At 41.5% G+C, this 17,910-nt stretch overlaps 2 protein-coding genes across 2 annotated transcripts; both read left to right on the top strand.

The window, feature by feature from the left end:
• Positions 1-769: 769 nt before the first annotated feature.
• eva1ab (eva-1 homolog A, regulator of programmed cell death b) lies at positions 770-5,054 on the top strand. Its single transcript, XM_085353486.1, has 3 exons — positions 770-872; positions 1,736-2,092; positions 4,942-5,054. Exons 1-3 carry the CDS (start codon positions 770-772, stop codon positions 5,052-5,054), a joined length of 573 nt encoding a protein of 190 aa, XP_085209612.1.
• Positions 5,055-8,387: 3,333 nt separating this feature from the next.
• xkr5b (XK related 5b) lies at positions 8,388-17,456 on the top strand. Its single transcript, XM_085353499.1, has 13 exons — positions 8,388-8,496; positions 10,943-11,032; positions 11,116-11,221; positions 11,359-11,525; positions 12,907-13,040; positions 13,197-13,275; positions 13,451-13,620; positions 14,077-14,188; positions 14,294-14,461; positions 14,572-14,762; positions 14,956-15,066; positions 15,344-15,527; positions 16,768-17,456. The coding sequence occupies exons 1-13, from the start codon at positions 8,388-8,390 to the stop codon at positions 17,454-17,456; spliced, it is 2,310 nt and encodes a 769-aa protein (XP_085209625.1).
• The last annotated feature ends 454 nt before the right edge of the window (positions 17,457-17,910 follow it).

Genomic DNA, 17,910 nt, shown 5'->3' on the forward strand with positions numbered 1-17,910 from the left:
TGCTCTGCTTGGTACCATTGTTCTATTTCATGATCCATTTGTGGCCAGGATTTAGGGCTAATTATCACTCCTCCACCACCGTGCTTGACACATGCGTTGTTTGCCCTGACATGCATGTTTGGTTTTCAACAAGCATGCTATTGTACATCATCTCCAACTTTGGTCTCTTCTGTCCAAACAACATTGTTTGTTTTGAGGTTTGTTCAGGTGGGGCAAACCTAAGCCCTGCTGCCTTGCTTAGTCATTTTCTAACTGTATTGTCACAAAATGTAATATCATGTTAACTGAGGCCAGCAAAGTATGAGCTGTAACTCTTTTTTTTGCAGTTTCACTGAGCATTGCATGGCCTTCGGTGAATTTGCTGGGACCTCCACACTTGGGAAGATCGTTGCATTGTGTTAGCACTCATTTAAATGCTCTCAACCAGCAAACTGGCAAAACTATAGCGGTGCTCACATTTTCTGACGATCAATCATGTGCATTTGATTAGCAACACCTATTTGCTACTTTCCCTCTTAATTCCTGTAGTGAGGGTATACTTGTTTTTTCTTCTTCTGAGGATTGCATGCAGTCCTGAGAAAACAAACTTTTTCACATGAATGTAGTTTAGCTTTAGTACATGACTTATTGAAGTTACTTACGCTATTCATTTTCTAATTTGTTTCTCATTCTTATGTTTTAGGGTATTTACAGGTTTAAGAATTCAGGGAAAATCCTCCTTATCATGAGGTGCTGAACTGACTTCTGCAGGAAAAATAGTAACCACAACATGAGCGCTCCAACAACAGGAAGCCCAAATATGGAAGTGAAGGTGGTGTCCCAGGAGATGGCATTGCTTAGCAACATACTGGCTGCTTACACCTTCATTGCAGGTACAGTAGGTCCAATTGAAAGAAAGAAAAAAGAAGCTTTTATGTGGGATTGATGTGATGAGCAAATATTATGTGCTAATTTCTTTAACTTAGCACATAATATTAGCACATAAACCTACTAGGGGTATGAAACAAAGAGCAAGAACAGGTCTGTTAAAAGTTTGACATCTGCCTTCAGAACATGTGAAAACTGCAGAAAAAAAGGAATCATTTATCACACTTTGACTGTATTTTCCCACATAGGATGGATTGTGTATCAAATCATGAAGAAAGGATTAGTTCATGAGAGTGTTTGTCTGCATTGTTAGTTTAATCTGAGCCACATGTTTCACAGCTTTCTAACTGACAAAAATATTACTGCTGCTCTGTTACATTACACTGAACCAAGATGGTTCTTTGATTTACGGCAGTAATATTTCTTTGTAATAACAGTAGACTGACTCATTTTGAAAAAAGCAAGACCTATTATTGATTTCTTTTTTCTTTTTACATGGGAACATACATGCATTTTTACACTATATAAAAGAAGGAAAAGGTTTCACTGGTCTGATCTTCTAGAGACCAAACTAGGGGCTTTAGGGCCCATGCACTAAAATTAATTTGATCTAGAAAACACAAAGCAGATACAAACATGTCAAACATTTTTCTGGCATTGAAAGCTGAAAAGGGATCAGCGACGTTGGCCCACTGGCTCAAAGACAGATGTGTGGAGGTCAGAAGGTGGAAACAGTGTAAAGACAACAGACAGGTGAGGGATGTCTGAAAACGTAGTACATAAAGACTAAAGACTGTGCAGGGAGGGACTGAGAGAAGGATGAAACAGCAGTTAATTTATTTGTTAATTTATCCTGCCTCTCTTACAGACCAGCCCGAGAGGACAGCGCTTGTGTTTCTTGGCGGCGTGTGCGTTGGCCTTCTTGTCACACTGTGCGCCATCGTCTTCCAAATACACTGTCGAGCAGACTGCCACTATGGCAACACTAACAATCTTCCCCATCGCCCAAGGAACAGACTCCAACATCGTCGGCATCACAGCTGTCACCACCATCAGCCCGCAGACAGTAACCCAGACAATACTGCCGTCGTCCCCTCTGGAGAGACTGGGCCCACTGGGGAAAGTGAGTCTGAGGACTGGGATGACACAACTGATCCATCAGCCCGGAGACGCAGACGCTTTGAGAGATCCCTAATGCACGCCACCATGTTCACATCGGCTGAGGGTATCTGTGGCAGACACTGACGCACACCAATGTCACCATCCACACACTAAGACATCATTCACACATCCAGCAAGCTGTTTCCTTTAAAATAAGGTCTGGGGTCAGCGGGGGAGCTGGCCCCAGGGAGGGGTTACCTGCCCCTCCCTTCCTTCCCTCCCCATCTCCAGCTGCCTCCCTCTTCCCGCTCCTCCACAACCACCCACACATGCAGGGCCTTGGAGTGGGGGTATGTCACCAGGGTGCAGAGGAGGCTACCCCCCCCCCCCCCCCCCGTCCCCTTCTGGCTGCCTCTGCCTCAATTTTATCCCACAACTTAGACATTCACATTACTCACACTCTCATTACACATACATATAGGATCTTGGGGGTGGGCACAATCACGGAGTCCAAATTACCATCAGGGTGTATACCTCACCCCTGACGTTGTTGCCCACCTCTCAATTTTAAATACACTTAGTCATTGAGGGCTAGCAGGAGGGACTATGCGCTTACCTGCTGCTCCTTGGCAGGTAGCTCCATGCCCTCCTGGGTTTTAATTGCACCTTAGAACACATATGCATCAACACTACAATGAGCGGGTGGAGGGAGGTTTGGAGTCTTCTCCCACCCCCATTCTCTGCGGCCTGCTGGAGCGGGGGGGCTAGCAGGAGGAGTTGGCCGTCCGACTGCGGTCTGGGGTGTGGGGCCTCCCTGCTGCTGCGGAGTCGGGGTGGTCTGCCTCTCCCCACCGCAGGGAAAAGGGTAACACCACCTGGGTCTGGGTGCAATTCCCCCCTCCAGGGGCAAGGGTACCTAGACCCGGTTTGTAGAGTACGCTTGGGGAGTGTGATTGTGTGTACAGCGTCTCTTTATGTCTGTCTCCACGTTGGTTGAGTGTGGAGTGAGTGCATATGAGAGCATGAGGGTGGGAATGGATGTTTGTGTCTGTGTGTGCCTGTATGTCTGTGTCTATATGTCAGGTTGGGTATCAGACGCCACCTCTCTGGGGACACCTCAGGCCCTCCAAGGTTTGGAGGCCTATCTCCACCCACCACCACTTCCCCTGCCGGTGGCGGACTCCCTCAGGTGTCGGTGTGTTGGTGGTTCTTTGTGTCTGGGGGTGGGCGTCCGGGTACACACCGGCTCACTCCTTGGCGGCCGCTTGTCGGGGCCTGGGGCCTGGGGCTCGCTCGGGCCCCTTTGGAGGTGGGGTGCCCCCGGCCTCTCGGCCTGGGGCTCGGTCACTCAGGCACAGCTGGGGGCCGGCGGAGCTCACGGGCGCGTCACTGCAACTCCCCCTGACTTCTGCTCCGCGGCTGCTGGGCGAGCCCTCATCTGGGACTCTCCTCAGCTCTTACTGGAACAGTGGCGCGGCTGCCCCGCTGTTGGTCTTCCATGGTCTCTTGTGTTCTGGGGGCCTCTGGATGTCTGGAGTTTTGATCTCCTCCATACCCGCTTCACACCCTGGAGGACGGGGCTGTGGCCCCCCCACACTCCCTAGCAGATCATTACATGGAGAAACCTTTGGAATGCAAGCATGCTGATCCACACAGGTATGCACACATGGGTATTCACAGACGCGGACTAAAGCTTTCTTGGCTGCTGCCTCAAAGCACACTGTGCGCTGTCTATCTTGCGTGCTGCACAATATCGTTTATTATTTAGTAAATATTGATATCTATGACTAGCTAGTTTATTGTGATGGTGCTTTGTTTTCTCTATTATTATGTTGCTCTTTGTTGTTTGCTGTCTCCTCTGTTTGTTTTTTTTGTTTGTTTGTTTTTTTTTCTCCATACAGGTGACCCAGGAGTTCTTTTTTTTTTTTTCTCTCTCTTCCCCCCCCTTCTCACCGTCTCTTCTCCCCTTTGGTTTTCTTTCTTTCTCTCCCCCTCTTTCTCTCATTCATTCCCCCTGTCCTATTTATTAAAAAAAAAAAAAAAAAATGACAAAGGATGAACTGAAGCTCTGCCATCACGTAATGTCGCATACTGCTGTTTCTGATGTCATTTAAAAAAAAAAAAAAAAAAAAAATAAGGTCTCCTAATTTGATAACCCACACATCATATGACATCATAGTATTGCTGTGATTCAGATGATCCGATCCTTTAGATATGAATCGTAGTCCAGTGAAATGTTTTAATAAAAAGCAGTTTTGAAAGTACATTTACTCAAATAGCAGACTTAACATAAAGTTATTGTGTTGTGCTTCTTTTAACACATGCTCCTCTGTATTTATGATTCATTATGCATCATTTTACTGCAACACAAACATCAGACAGGCATGCACTCCTAAATTTTTCTCAGCTAGCTGCATGGCAATTTGATTTATTTATTCATTTTATTGGTGAAAACAAGCTTCTATAGGACGTAGACACATAAAGGCAGACTCGGTGTTTATAACTTATTGGTGGATTAGAAGCCCAATAACATAGTCCACAAACTAGCTAACAGAAACCCAGACATAACACTCATCTGGAAAGTGTTTACCAAAGTCTACAAAAGACTAATTTTCTCATAGACTTCAATACCAACAGCCTTCTTTTGCAACCAAAGGTCACCCCTGCTGGATTAGAATGCAAGTTTAAAGCACGTCTGGTTTCCCCTTTCAGACCTGGAAGCCATCTTTTATATACTGTTTGTTCACCCATGTTGCACAGTGTCCACAGCAATGAATTAATTAGAATAAGACTGCTGAAATCTCACACTGTGTTGGTGTGACGCTCTGGTTATGTCTCTATGAGCACGGCAGCCAGACATAATCACACACACATGCTCCTATCTTCAAATAGAATAATAAATAAATAATAAATCTGACAGTAACATGAATGGACAGTGTCCATAAAACTTATTCTGTGTGTGTGTGTCATCAGAGCTGGACCGGGCCCAGAGGCTAGAAGAGCGGGAGAGGATCCTCCGAGAGATCTGGATGAACGGACAACCAGACATCAGTACAGTCACTCAAAGTCTTAACAGATATTATTGAAACAACAGTAAACAGAGAGATGCGCAGACTGAGATACAGACTGAAAAAAGAAGGAAACAAACATACAGCTGATGGATGGAAACGGATCTAATAGCTATATAGGTGAATAAATACTATATGACATGAATAGCCATCAGCTTACTGGACTGATGTATTGTGCCAATGTGACTCTTGTGAAACTGTCACTGACAGAAATGCCTGGAGAAGTCCCTCTACTGTGTAAATTAATGAAAACATATGAGCTGCGATAGTTCAGTCATCCAACAAGAGACAGCAATGACATTTTTGGAAGAAGAATGCCCCGAAACATCAACTGGTAGAGACACAAAGAGCACAGATGACCACCACTGCTGCCAGCCGTAGCAGATATTTCAGAGAATCTGCGATATGTAGCTGCTGCCATAAAGTCGCTGGGATTTTCTAACTTTTCTATTATTAACAAGTGCTTTGAGAAGTATAGCAAACAGGGGGCATAACAGAGGCTACAGCTGTGTGTGAGTGTACAGTCTGAAATGAAATGATGAGATTAAGCAAGCTTTTAGCTGCTTTCTTATTCACACGGGGTCACCAAAGCAAGGATCTTGGCTTGTTAAACTGATCACAATCCAACCATCTGTACTGGAAAGTATCAGCTTTTTAACAGCCACTTTTCTATCGGTGCATTAGATTACCAATTTACTAATGGGAATGTTTTTTATTTATTCTGTCAACTTAATTTAATGATGACTGAATTTAAACAGAATCTAATGAAAGATTTTAAACAATAACTTATTGTTTAATTATTGTCAATACTATTCTCTTTAGTACTTTGTTTTAAGGCCAAATAAAAGCAAAAACATTTGCATAACATTTGGATTAATTTTCAATCAGTGGTTCTCAAACCTTTTCTGGCACGCCCCACTTAATCCTACTCCACTAACATTGGGTGATTGTCATCCATGTAACTATAGTCACATGATTTTCATTGTATTGCTTTAGAGCCTTTTTATAGGGTCCCCATGATACCTTTTTTCGTTTTAATGCAGTAACTCAATGCCCCACAAGTGGCATCTACCCACAGTCTGAGAACTACTGTCTTAAACACTGGTATCAAGATATGGTCCACATTTTAGAGTTTTTGCACTTTTCTCATCTACTCTTATTTGTTTGTGAACCTGCTATAATCCCACTGTGAGTTCTGGAAACTGTAAAATTAAAGGCAACAGAAGGGAAAAAGTGTAAATGTGGTGAGATAGATGTAAAACTTCCACTCTACAGAGCAGCATAATAACTCGATGCACAGATGGAGATATACTGGTGCTTATATTGCTAGAATTCTGAATCTCCTAATGACTGTGTACTAATAATTATGACAGAAATGGCTTAGGATGGCAGCTAATCAGCTGCAGGTCTTTCTGCATATCACACAATGTATTAGCAGCTCATGCTCCATTTAAATCTGTGTTGAAGAGTTGAAAAAGTGAATAAACTTTAATTTCAGTGGTTTTTTTGGTCTGTTTTGGGTCCGTGGTACACACCTCTACTAAGTTTGTTGGCAGAATCCATGATGGTGAGGGTTACAGTTTGAATGTACACTGTTGAATCGTGCCAATAAGAATAACATAACGAGGGCATGTGGTCCGGGGAAATGGTGTGTACAGTCACCTTTAACGACTGGAAAGAGTCTAATTGTAATTTGAACAAAATAATTTGAACAAAAATTTTTTATGTTCCTACAGTGCATGAAATTAATTTTAGTTAAATTTATTATTGTTGAGATGATACGATCTAGCAAGGGTGGTTGGTGATTCTAAATTACCCATATGTGAGTGCAAGAGGCCATACGGTGTTATTTGTGATAGACTTGTCCAGGGTGTATCCTGGCTCTCGCCCTCTGACAGCTGGGATAGGCTCCAGCCCACCTACTATTATACTACTAGTTATAAAACCATATGAATTTTATAAATCCATTAAATTGGAGGGCAAAAGATGTCCATGACAAGTTTTATGTTGACCAGACTATATTTTGTTGAACACTCCAAAAAATAACTCTTTAAATGAACCTAAAATAATCATGGAACAGAGTTACACTTTAATAAATGGCTTTCTATTCTGGACTTGACTGCAGCAAATAAGTTTATTCAACATTAATCGATTAAGTTGGTCCAACTCAAGTACATTAAGTTGGAATAACAGCATTGCATGATGGTAAAATAAAGCAATTTAATCATGTGGAAATCCTTTCCATGATTTTTTTTATGTTCATTCAAGTAATTATTTGAATGAACACCAAAGCCCAAACACCACAACCCTCGGCTTTGAGTGTAAGCCAAGGGTTGTGGTGGACAGGGAAGTGGTTTGACAAAGAAGAAAAGCTCTGAATGTAGGGCATAAAGCATGACAGAATCACCTATAGAAAGGTTTTGACCTTGATATCGCCACTGCAGGTACCCACACACTTAGTTGCACAAAAACGTGATCATTTAATGGACAAAAACCAGTGCAAGCAGTGTACTCTATTATTTACTGTGACGCTGTCTCTACTGCCATCTGGTGTCCAAAATATGCCTCTGCAGCTCATCTTGGAAAACTCAGCCATAACCATTCACCCCATTATTTATGTACAGCTGTACAAATGTAATAAATAAATAAATAAATAAATAAATAAATAAAGTGAAAGGCAAAATTAAATTAACCCAAAACAGGATAACTGTACAGTAAGCTGAAAAATATATGTCTAACATAAATGCGCAAAGCTATCATTTCACCATCATAAGATCACCCTACCTAATGCATTAATTCAGGTCAAGTGGCTTTATTGTCATTTCAACCATGTACAGTGGTAGAGTACACAGTGAAGCAAGACAACGTTCCTTCAAGACCATGGGGAAACCTATAATATATAACAGACGATCAACACAGGACTACACAAAGTGCAAAGACAGTGCAACACCAGACAGAACGATACAGACACAAGACACAATTCTTGACCTATGAAGTTTTATGTCTTGAATGACAAAATGTCAAAACAAAAATGACTGAGCAGAAGATTGCAGGGAAAAATCATTTCGCTTTTACAATTTCAGTCCAAAATCTTAGCTTAGAGAACAACTTCATATTTATCTGATTTGACTGTATAAAAATCTAGGCAATACCAATGCATCTTACTAAGTCCTGAAACATCGGTGCTATCGCTTTAACGGGACGAGCGCTGACGCCGGGACGTGGACACGGGGCTGGGAGAGCGGGTTGCTGCAGCTACACTCCCGACCGAGACCAGAACAGCACGGACCGGCCTGAAGACTAGCACGCTGTTATTCCCGAAAACCTCCCTTTTCAGGGTTTAATTCCACGATGCGAGACTATTCGGCCACCCCCAGTAATGGAGGGGCCTGCATGCCGTGCTGCCAAGTTTGCGTCTTCTTCTTTACCGCATTTCTCCTGGTTGCAGAGAGGACGGCGCGTGAGTCCTACCTGGGACACATACACCTACATCCATACATGCAAAACATATGCACACACACACACACATAACTGAGCATTATGCCTCAGTCGCTGTTTTGGCCGATTGTGATCACCTACCTGTGCAAAACGCTGCCCCTTTTTTTTTACTTTATTGTGTGTGCGTGCGCGTTTGTGCGTGCTTTTCTGGCCACGGCGTGTGGATGTGCAGTGTGAGGACTACAGTGGATGCAGAGGGATGCCTGGATGAGACAGGGGGGGTTAGGGTGACATCTTGTTCTACGTTAAAATACAAAGTTGTGCATTTGTTTTTACTTCAGCGTCTCCGTTGTGCTGTCATGAATAATAGAGCCTCAGCAGAAGTCCGCAGTCACAGCGTCTCTTTCCTATTTTTGTACACCGCTCGTTATGAAATCCTGTATGCGGCAGGACTGCTGACTCATGTCAGACTTTTCCTATAATTTGAACTGTGCCTTTTCTTGGTCTGGGTGATGTTTTCTGCATAAAAACAAAGGGGAGCCATGTTGTCATATTTCAGCGCTCTTTTTTGGAGGTACATGAATGGACGGAGGGGATGGGCGTACCCCAGGACGGGGCCTAGTCTGTCCGGACAGCCCGCCTGTTTCGGAGCTGAAACGATTCAGATTACATGTATGCAGGGATGGAGGGAGGCAGAGCTGCAGAGCCTCAGAGAGTGTGATGTGGAGAGGAGAGGCATCAGCCGGCCTGTTGTCAATGAAACTTGGATGGGATGAAGTGCACAACAGAGGTCAATGAGAAAGTGTGGAGACACACTGCAGACTGAAATGTGCATGTTTTGGCAATGATCCACTGATCACATGCTTTAGGTTAGTCCTGACATAAACAATCCTATAGAAGAGAGTGCAACGTTTGCATTAACACATGCACACAATATATCTAAAATCAGAGTCAGTGTAATGCCAAGAGATCAGCTGTTCTTAGAATGGGTGTATGTGGGTGTATGCACTGCAGTAATGTTGTAGTTTATGAGGTTGGTATAATCACTCTGCCCTTCTATTCAAGACTAGGGTGGTACAGCAAGCAACAAAGCTGCCCCCAAAATATGAATCCCAGCAAAGAACACAAGAAAAAAACAACAACACTGAACCATTATTCTGTGTGGCAAAGATTAAAATTTATTAACCAAGTACCAACAAAGAGGATCCAGCAATGTTACAGATGCAAGAAGAAAGCAAATGCCATGTAAAAAATAAAAATAGGAATTTTCTTAGTATTAGAAGTTCAGTTATCTCCACAAAACATTTAAGAAAGTAATTAAAATAAATGGGAGAGAATCATTACAGAGCTTCCTTAGCTTTATTAAAAAATAATAATAATAACACTTGCAAAAACTGGAAACAGTTTGAAAAACTGAGCTTCACAGAGCTGCAACAGGTTACCTGCAGGACACATAACTGTAGTAAAGCAGAACAAACAGAAAGCTCAGCGGCACAATGAGGAGGAACACTTGATCTCAGGATTTAGATGCATCTCCACTGCTGAGCAGATGGTGTTCAGGTGTCTGAGATCAGACAGTCAGTGAATGCAACAATCATGCTAATCATATAATTGCATGTGCTGGTGAGGCTCATCCAAATAACATCTGGTTTAGGCAGTATCACTCACTCATGTGAAAGTAAAGATATGAGATTTGAAAGGACAAGGACATGGGGAATTCTACTTAATTAAATGTTTCTTACATGTACTTATTACGCCGGAGAGCAGAACCATGTTACTGTGCACTGTGTTTTGTTTCAATGACCATTTGAATTTGGCAAAGTTGATCTTATTTTAACAACTTTCTGTACTGTTTGATTTGTGAGTTAGTTGTTATATTTTATTTAAAAAAATGTCAAGCGTGTTGTGTGCAAAGTCATAATCAGCTGAGTGCATGTTCATGTCAGAAAAGAATTTAGGTAGAAATGGATCAGTATACTGACCAGTGATGATTGATTGGCTGATGTTGATATAATGGCCAACTGGAATTCTTTTACCAGTATTTATCTGTTCTTTCACATTAATTTTGCTCTGGCCAAATATTCAAAGAAAGGAGAAGAAGAGATGAATGCTGTGAAAACAAAATAAGCAAAAAGGGAAAAATATTGGTATTTTTATTTTACTGTTAGGTTTGTGGGATAAATTATTATTTTTAACATCTAACATCCCTGAGTTTCACAGTTTCACAGTTCATTGTTAAACCTAAGAGCACTTTATGTCATGTTATGTAAGGCCACTGTGAGATGTAGCCTATTTTACAAAACAGTTTATTTAAGTAACACTCTTAAATATACTTCACTCACTACTTAAATAAATGCATGTAGTGCCTGCATGTGTATTTCAGGATGTATGGCAAGTTTTTTTTGTCTGAGTGTTTGCAGCCTGTAAGCGTGACATGCTATAGGTAACATCTTTCCCTTTCTCCTCAGTGATCTACTGCTTCGTGTACTATCTGTGGATCGGTCACAACTACAACTATGGCTATCTTGCTGGCTTCACTGCCCTGTTCCTGCTGCCAGGTGACAACATCTACAACAAACAGATCAATAAATAACTCTAGAAGAACAAATTGTTATTCATTTTTATAATTCTTTATGATCAGGTTGGGGTCCCCAGTGGCTGAGTTACCTTTGGTACCTGTCAGATGGACGAATTCGCAGGAAGTCTCTCACCTGGACACACATACTGCATCTGGGACTTTTCAAAAGGTAATAATTAATTAATTTAATCAGTCAGTGTCCAATAATCAGGTTTAAGTTCCAGATTTGTATGATCATAAATGAGAAAGGTCTCTCTCTCTCTCTTTGTATAACTCTTAATTTATTTTCATCTTTGGTTTTCACAGGCTGTGGGAGTGCATGCGCCTGCCAGATGAGGATAAGTACAGTGAGATCATGCAGCAGGCTGATGCATCTGCCATACGTCTGTTCGAAGCCTTGGTCGTCACCCTCCCCGAGACGCTACTCCACGCTTATGTGCTAATTTGTACTGATATAGGAGTCAAATCTCCAGGTAGTCAGAAACCAGAAAGCGTGTGTTCAAGTTTGATAATAAGATCAGAAAAAGGACATTTAATTAAACTTTAACTCTTTATTGTCATTGCACAGTCATACTTTCTACAATAGTACATGGAGTAGGAGTACTGTCTCAGATTGGCGGTAAAAGAAAAGCAAGTAATAATCACAATAAATAACATATTTACAGAATAGAATGTGTAATATGTGCAGAATAAAATACACAAAATATGGATAGATAAAAATATATAATGAAAAAATAAAAGGAGGTAATCAGTTGTTGTAAATTTGGATAGTATTTGTTGGTGGTGATGTTACTGGCTACCAGTAACATCACCACTTACTGTCGGAGTGTACCTATGCCTATCTTACAGCAGTGGATAGGTTCATAATGCCTCTCTTATGGCCTTTGGCTATGCAATCAAGATGAAATAAAAGTTTAATGTGAAAGTGCTGCAACAGGACTAACAACCTTCAGCTATAAAAAAATCTCAGTGTTGGATAATTGTTGTAGTCTTTTCTAGCTTAGTCTGCCTGTTCATTTTTTTGTATTATTTCCAGATGGAACATTGAGCTATTAGTGAAATAAATCCAGTGTGTGCTAACTACTCACTGCTAAGCAGCGGATAAACAAATTTACTCTCAGATAGTTTTGAGAAGATGGTAGGGACTTAAATTAAGATGAATAAGAGAGACCTTAGCTGGCTGTAAGGTCTCTCTTATTCAGGGAGTTTTGAGATTAATGTAGTTTTTTTTTAATAAAAAATATTCAAATTGTTAGCTTTGAGAATAAAGAAAGGTGTGCAACAGGGCTCTTTTCTAGGACCACTTTTATTCTCAAGTTAAGTGATCTAAGGTTAAATTTAGAAAATGTACAGTTTAAGTGTTGCTTCATGGTGTAGTCATTTACACTTCGGCCTATCACATCAGAAAATATCCCCAGTTCCTGAACTGGAGGAGACAGATTCGTTAGGGGTTAGATCACAAAGAGCATGTGCTCTAAAAGTCATCTACTATGATCTACTATGGCTTGTGTATAAGGGAAGAGCTGAAATAAATCTTTAAATAAACAGTGTCATTTAGTTTTTGACAGTACCCTCAGCTGACCAGGTAGTTCATAACATACTTGTTTTGTGATTTATTTAAAATAATAATGTTAAAGTAAATGTTAACAGAGAACTAATTCAGAATATACCCTTTTAACTGGTATTGCTGCTGTAAATCTGATTCCAGCATTATGCCTGTGACAGTTTTGTATCTTGAAGTCTTGTGTGATTCAGTATTTCAGTGTACTCATATTTCTTGTCCTTGTTCTCTTTCTCTCTCTCTCTCTCTCTCTCTGTCTCATTCTGACACACACTGTTTCTCTCTCTCGCCAGCCTCAGTGTGTTTTGCAGTGTGTTTGGTTTCTCTTGGCTGGGCCTTAGTGCTCTATGCCAGAGCCTGTTCACTCATCAGACCAGGACACTTGCAAATGACACCAGCTGCCATGCTCTGTCGACTGCTGTGGAGGGTGGGCATGTTTAACAGCTTTCGCAACAAGCAGTGTTTACAACATAGTATCTAACAGTATCAGTAATGCTACTGCATCTGTGTTTGGCATGTCATAAGCATGTGTTTTGTTGTTTTGCTTGTGTTTTTGGTACACGTATGGTTTCTCTTTCTGCAGGTCAGTATGTTGGGATCCAGGTTTGCCATTCTCATGCTCTTCACACGTATCTTCAAACAGTGGATCCTCGGGGTCATCGGTGAGTCTTCACAGCCAGTTGTGGGCAGCTAGGGATAGCCTCTGTCTTTGACATCACACAGAATGAACAGTAGAAAAACTGTTTGAAACTTTGACCCTGTTTAATATGAGCATCCATCACTGTAACAGTGTACAAAAAAAAAAGAAAAAGCATAAGAGGACTGTGTCTGTTTCAGGTGTCCACTGGCTGGGAGCAACTTTTTGGATGGTGTCCCAGCAGACAGATATCATAAGGTCAACAAGCCGATGGAGGCTCTTCAATCTTGTTCTGGGAGCTATTCACATCTTCCTCTTCCTCAACGTGAAGTACGGTCAATCTAGATACCGCATGGCTGGGTTTTATCTGGTATGTGTGTTTGTGTTCACTTCAAGCTTGTCTGCTCATGATATTGTGGGTTTAATATGCCGGGGGCTCTGACAAAACAGAGACACTGTAACAAATTACATTTGAAAAAGAAAAGCTGTAAGTTTAGTACATCATCAGAAACCTGAAAGCATACATAATATTTGAAAATGACTTTGAAAATGATTGCATTTCAGCTGTGCAGAGCTTTGCTTTTTACTTTAGCGTTTAGGTGGAATACATAAAATGCTGAAAATTTCACATTAGTACTTTTTTCACAGACGGCTTTTTACCGTGCTAACAAAGATAGTTACTCGCATTATTGGGATCATAGAGTGTTTTTCATATTATTTGAGGGGAAAAACATCCAGCAGATGCCATGCATTAGCTATAAACGATTCAAATGTCAAATCAGTGTAATCTTGATTTGGGATTGGATGTCTGTTTATTCTTCCTCAGGTTATGTTCTTAGAGAACGCTTTTCTTCTTCTGGCATCCTCCTGGATGTTTGCCATGGTTTCCTGGGATACTGTGGGAATCCCAGCTGCAGTGTTCTGCAGCTTCCTCATTGGTGAGACGCAGAACATGTGCAAATTCAAGTTATAAAAAGGGAACACAACAACTTTTTCAAGGCCTCAATGTTCCTCTTCCTGACACTTGGTTTTTTTGTCTTTAGGAGTGATAGCATTGGTGCTGTACTATCGTTTCCTCCATCCAAAGTCTTTTGAAATCTTCCAGAGTATTCGTCACAGGGGAATAGCCGGGGCCTGCATGGAGCGTGGCTCTACACTCTCATTAGAGGAGAAAGTCACGCCCACTTTTCATCGACATGCAACACTGTCTGGTCTGTTGCTATCTATCTATCTATCTATCTATCTATCTATCTATCTATCTATCTATCTATCTATCTATCTATCTATCTATCTGAAGAATGACTGTGCATCTTCTGTTAAGGAGGTGGGACTCTCATGGACCTTCCTATCCAATGGGAGGGCTGGAAGCATCACCACTGGCTGCTGATTCGCTTAGCTCTGAAGACAGGGGATGTTTCAAGGATCTGGTCTGCATATGGTGAGGGGGGACTGGCTGGACTGATGGGTCTGTCTGAAGAAGTTCACTCCCCTGATGACCTACGTGTCCATCAGGTTAGTTGTCTTTTTGAGTTTTACATCTTAGTAGCTGGACTTCCTAAAACTTACTGTTTTGTTTTGCTTTGTTTTAAGGTGTGACTTTGATCAGTATGATAAAATTTTGTTTTTCCAAACCTGGCCCCAATGCTAAGAAAATGTGATTATATAAAAAGGAGTTTATTTTCATACTTTTGATGTGATTTGTCAGATTCCACCAATTCAGCCACAGCTTTCTTACCACGCACAACCAGCTTCTCAACCTGCTGCTGCTGCTGCTGCTCAACCTCCTCCTCCACCAGCTCCTTCACAGGTTTCAGAGGCAAGAGTTTTGTTTAACATCTTATCTAGACCACCACAAAGGGGGACTGTGTCTATTCTAAACTAAGAATACAGTACATTGCTTATTTAAGCCACTTATGAGCTGAAACCTGGTGGGTTAGTTCAGTAGGACAGTAGGCATTTAGTGTGGTCATGAGAATAAATATCAGGAGTATCAGTAGACATCAGGATAACTACTAAAAGGCTTGTTTTTCTGTAAAGGATACATTATGTTTGCTTGTTGTAGTCTGAGGCTCACGTGTCTGTAATGTATCCAGGTGAGAGAGGTGGTCCAGCCACCAAAGCCAGCTCACTGCACTATAGTGGCCCGACCAGTGAGAAAAGCTCCTCCCACAACTATTCAGGATATGAGAAGGTTTCCAGAGATCATCCCAGTCCAGGAGGTCATCTTTGAAGAAACTGCAGAAGAAGACTCTAGCGTGGCACTATCAGAGGGAAAAGGTTAAATTACTTTATATTATACACAGTTTTCTATGGTTTGTCTTCAAAAATCAAAACAATAAACACTTTCTTCGGGGACATGGGAACCTAGGTTGGCTAAGCATTTGACTTGACCTTCATTGTTAGTGCCCAAGGTCGAAGTTGACCTTGAAAAAAAGTACAAAAAGCCATATCAAGTAATATTTCATATGAAAAAGCATGGACAGAGCTGTACAACAAACTTTCCTTTTTCTTTTGCCCTACGACACAAAAGTGATAATTATGCCATAAATGACTGTATTTTAAAATTTTAAGTAACAGCTTATAGAAGTTAAAGATTTCAGCCAATTCTGCTCCAATCACGTGGGTAAAGATGATAAAATGCACCATTTTAGTATGTAATGCATCAAGGTCAAAGGTCAGACATCAGCTTGTTAATCTAAAAGCAGGCTAACGTCAGCATGTTGCAATACAGACAGACTGACGTCAGCATGTTGTAACAAAAACATAATAAAACATCGATGTTTTAGTGTAGTCTCTGCGCGTTGGGGAATTTTGCTCTAGAGTGCTTCTGTTTTCTTTTGTCGGAGGGTTAGATCAACTCTAATGACAAATATCGATCTCTTTAGCAGCTCAATGCTCTGCTGTGTTCACTGGCAAGCGGAGCTATTATAGTTTTTTTTATTTTTGTTTTTATTTCAGTTTAGTTTGTGTTAGTTTCCACAGTGGGTTTTCTCATTTCTGTTTAGTTTTTATTCTTTGAAAATTTCACCAAACTGACCTGACAACGACTAAAATTAAGAACACCTCCTCAATGTTTTCTTTTTATTTTAGTTTTCTAAGATCCCAAATGCACATATTTGTTTAGTTTTTAGTTTAGTTTTACGTAACTATAAGAATCTTGCCAGAAAGTTAGTAACAGTGTCTGTCTGCTGTTTGGAGCTGAGCAGAAAGTGTGCAGTAGTGTGTAAAGCAGGAGAGCAGTGCAGCACTCTGTGTCTTTGTAGAGTCAGATTTCTCTACACTATGTCTATACCCTGAACATACCAGAGTTACGTTGTTCATTCTTAGCTAAAAGAAAAATTAGGATATTACAGGCATTATAAGCTATGACCTTTAGTACAGTGCATTTATTATTTATCACAGAGACAGCAAATATATAGACTGCACTATGTTTCTTACCTCTAGCACTGACTCCCCTGCAGTATACGTGTGTATTGTTTTAAACTGACTTTTCTTTCCAATGTTTTATTTTTTTAAGGTGATGAGGAGTTCCAAAGCGCTGCTTATGGCTCACCGTCGCTCTCGTCTCCTCAACAACCAGGAAGCCTCCGCCACATCGACAGCAAAGAGGCGTCTCTGACTGAGGCCTCTTCGGTGGGTTCTTTAGACATCAAGACTCCCGGCTGGTCACCTGAGCGGCGTTCCCCCCTCCTGATTAGTTCCCCAGATAAAAAATCAGGGGTCCCTGGAGAGTCAAGCACTACATTGTATTTTAGTGCAGATGTGCAGTCTCCCTCCAGTGGGAGCTATCTTGGCTGGGGCTCAGAGCTGTCACCCATTTCCACCTACCGAAGTCCCTACCGGATCAGGGAGGCCCGATTTGTCACATCCACACCCAGATTGGAGCCCCGTGTAGAACAAGAAAGCCTGGGCCCCACCCCTGTCATCGTCATCCCTGCCACTCCTGGTACAACACCGGGTGCTACCCCAGATGGGACCCCTAGTGCTTCAACTCCTGTAAGTTCAACTACTGCAGCATCAACTCCTGTAGGTTCAACTCCTGCGGCTTCGACTCCTGCCGCTTCGACTCCTGCCGCTTCAACTCCCGGTGCTTCAACTCCTGGTGCAATTACACCTGGTACACCCATTGTTCCTCTCACTCCAGTTATCTCCCACGCTCGCAAACAGATGGTCCAGTTTGTGGACAGCAGAGAGAGGGCAGTGTAAGTAGGATGGGGGTACAAGGAAAAGAAAAGCCTGGGTGGAGGATGGTGTATTTTCCAGTTTTGCTGTTCTCAGCATTAGAATCTTTTAAGTTAACTTATAACTGTCATAGAAAGAGATTGGTATAATATTGCTCATGTTTTCCCCTTGTGTGCAGCTAGACAGGAAATAATTGCTGAAAGTGTGTCACATTGACCAAAATATCAATCAAAAGAGACAAATCTTCAGTTTTAATAGCAGGACTTTGAAGGATTTGTATTAAAGTATATTCCTATGCAAGCCATGAGAGCAATTTGAGGAAACATCTGATATGTGAGAGGGTGAGTTGAAATTTTGTAGATTACAGAAGTTAAAATCTGGACTACTTGTCAAAATAAAATAATAATCCTTCAAACTACATTTTTAACTATTACTCTATAAAAATAAAAAACCTACACCTAAGTGTCAACTGAGGTAA

Source organism: Diplotaxodon limnothrissa, linkage group LG1 (assembly GCF_057381915.1).
Source record: "Diplotaxodon limnothrissa isolate DT_005_m linkage group LG1, D_limnothrissa_male_GT1.1, whole genome shotgun sequence".
In the NCBI taxonomy this organism is placed as follows: domain Eukaryota; kingdom Metazoa; phylum Chordata; class Actinopteri; order Cichliformes; family Cichlidae; genus Diplotaxodon; species Diplotaxodon limnothrissa.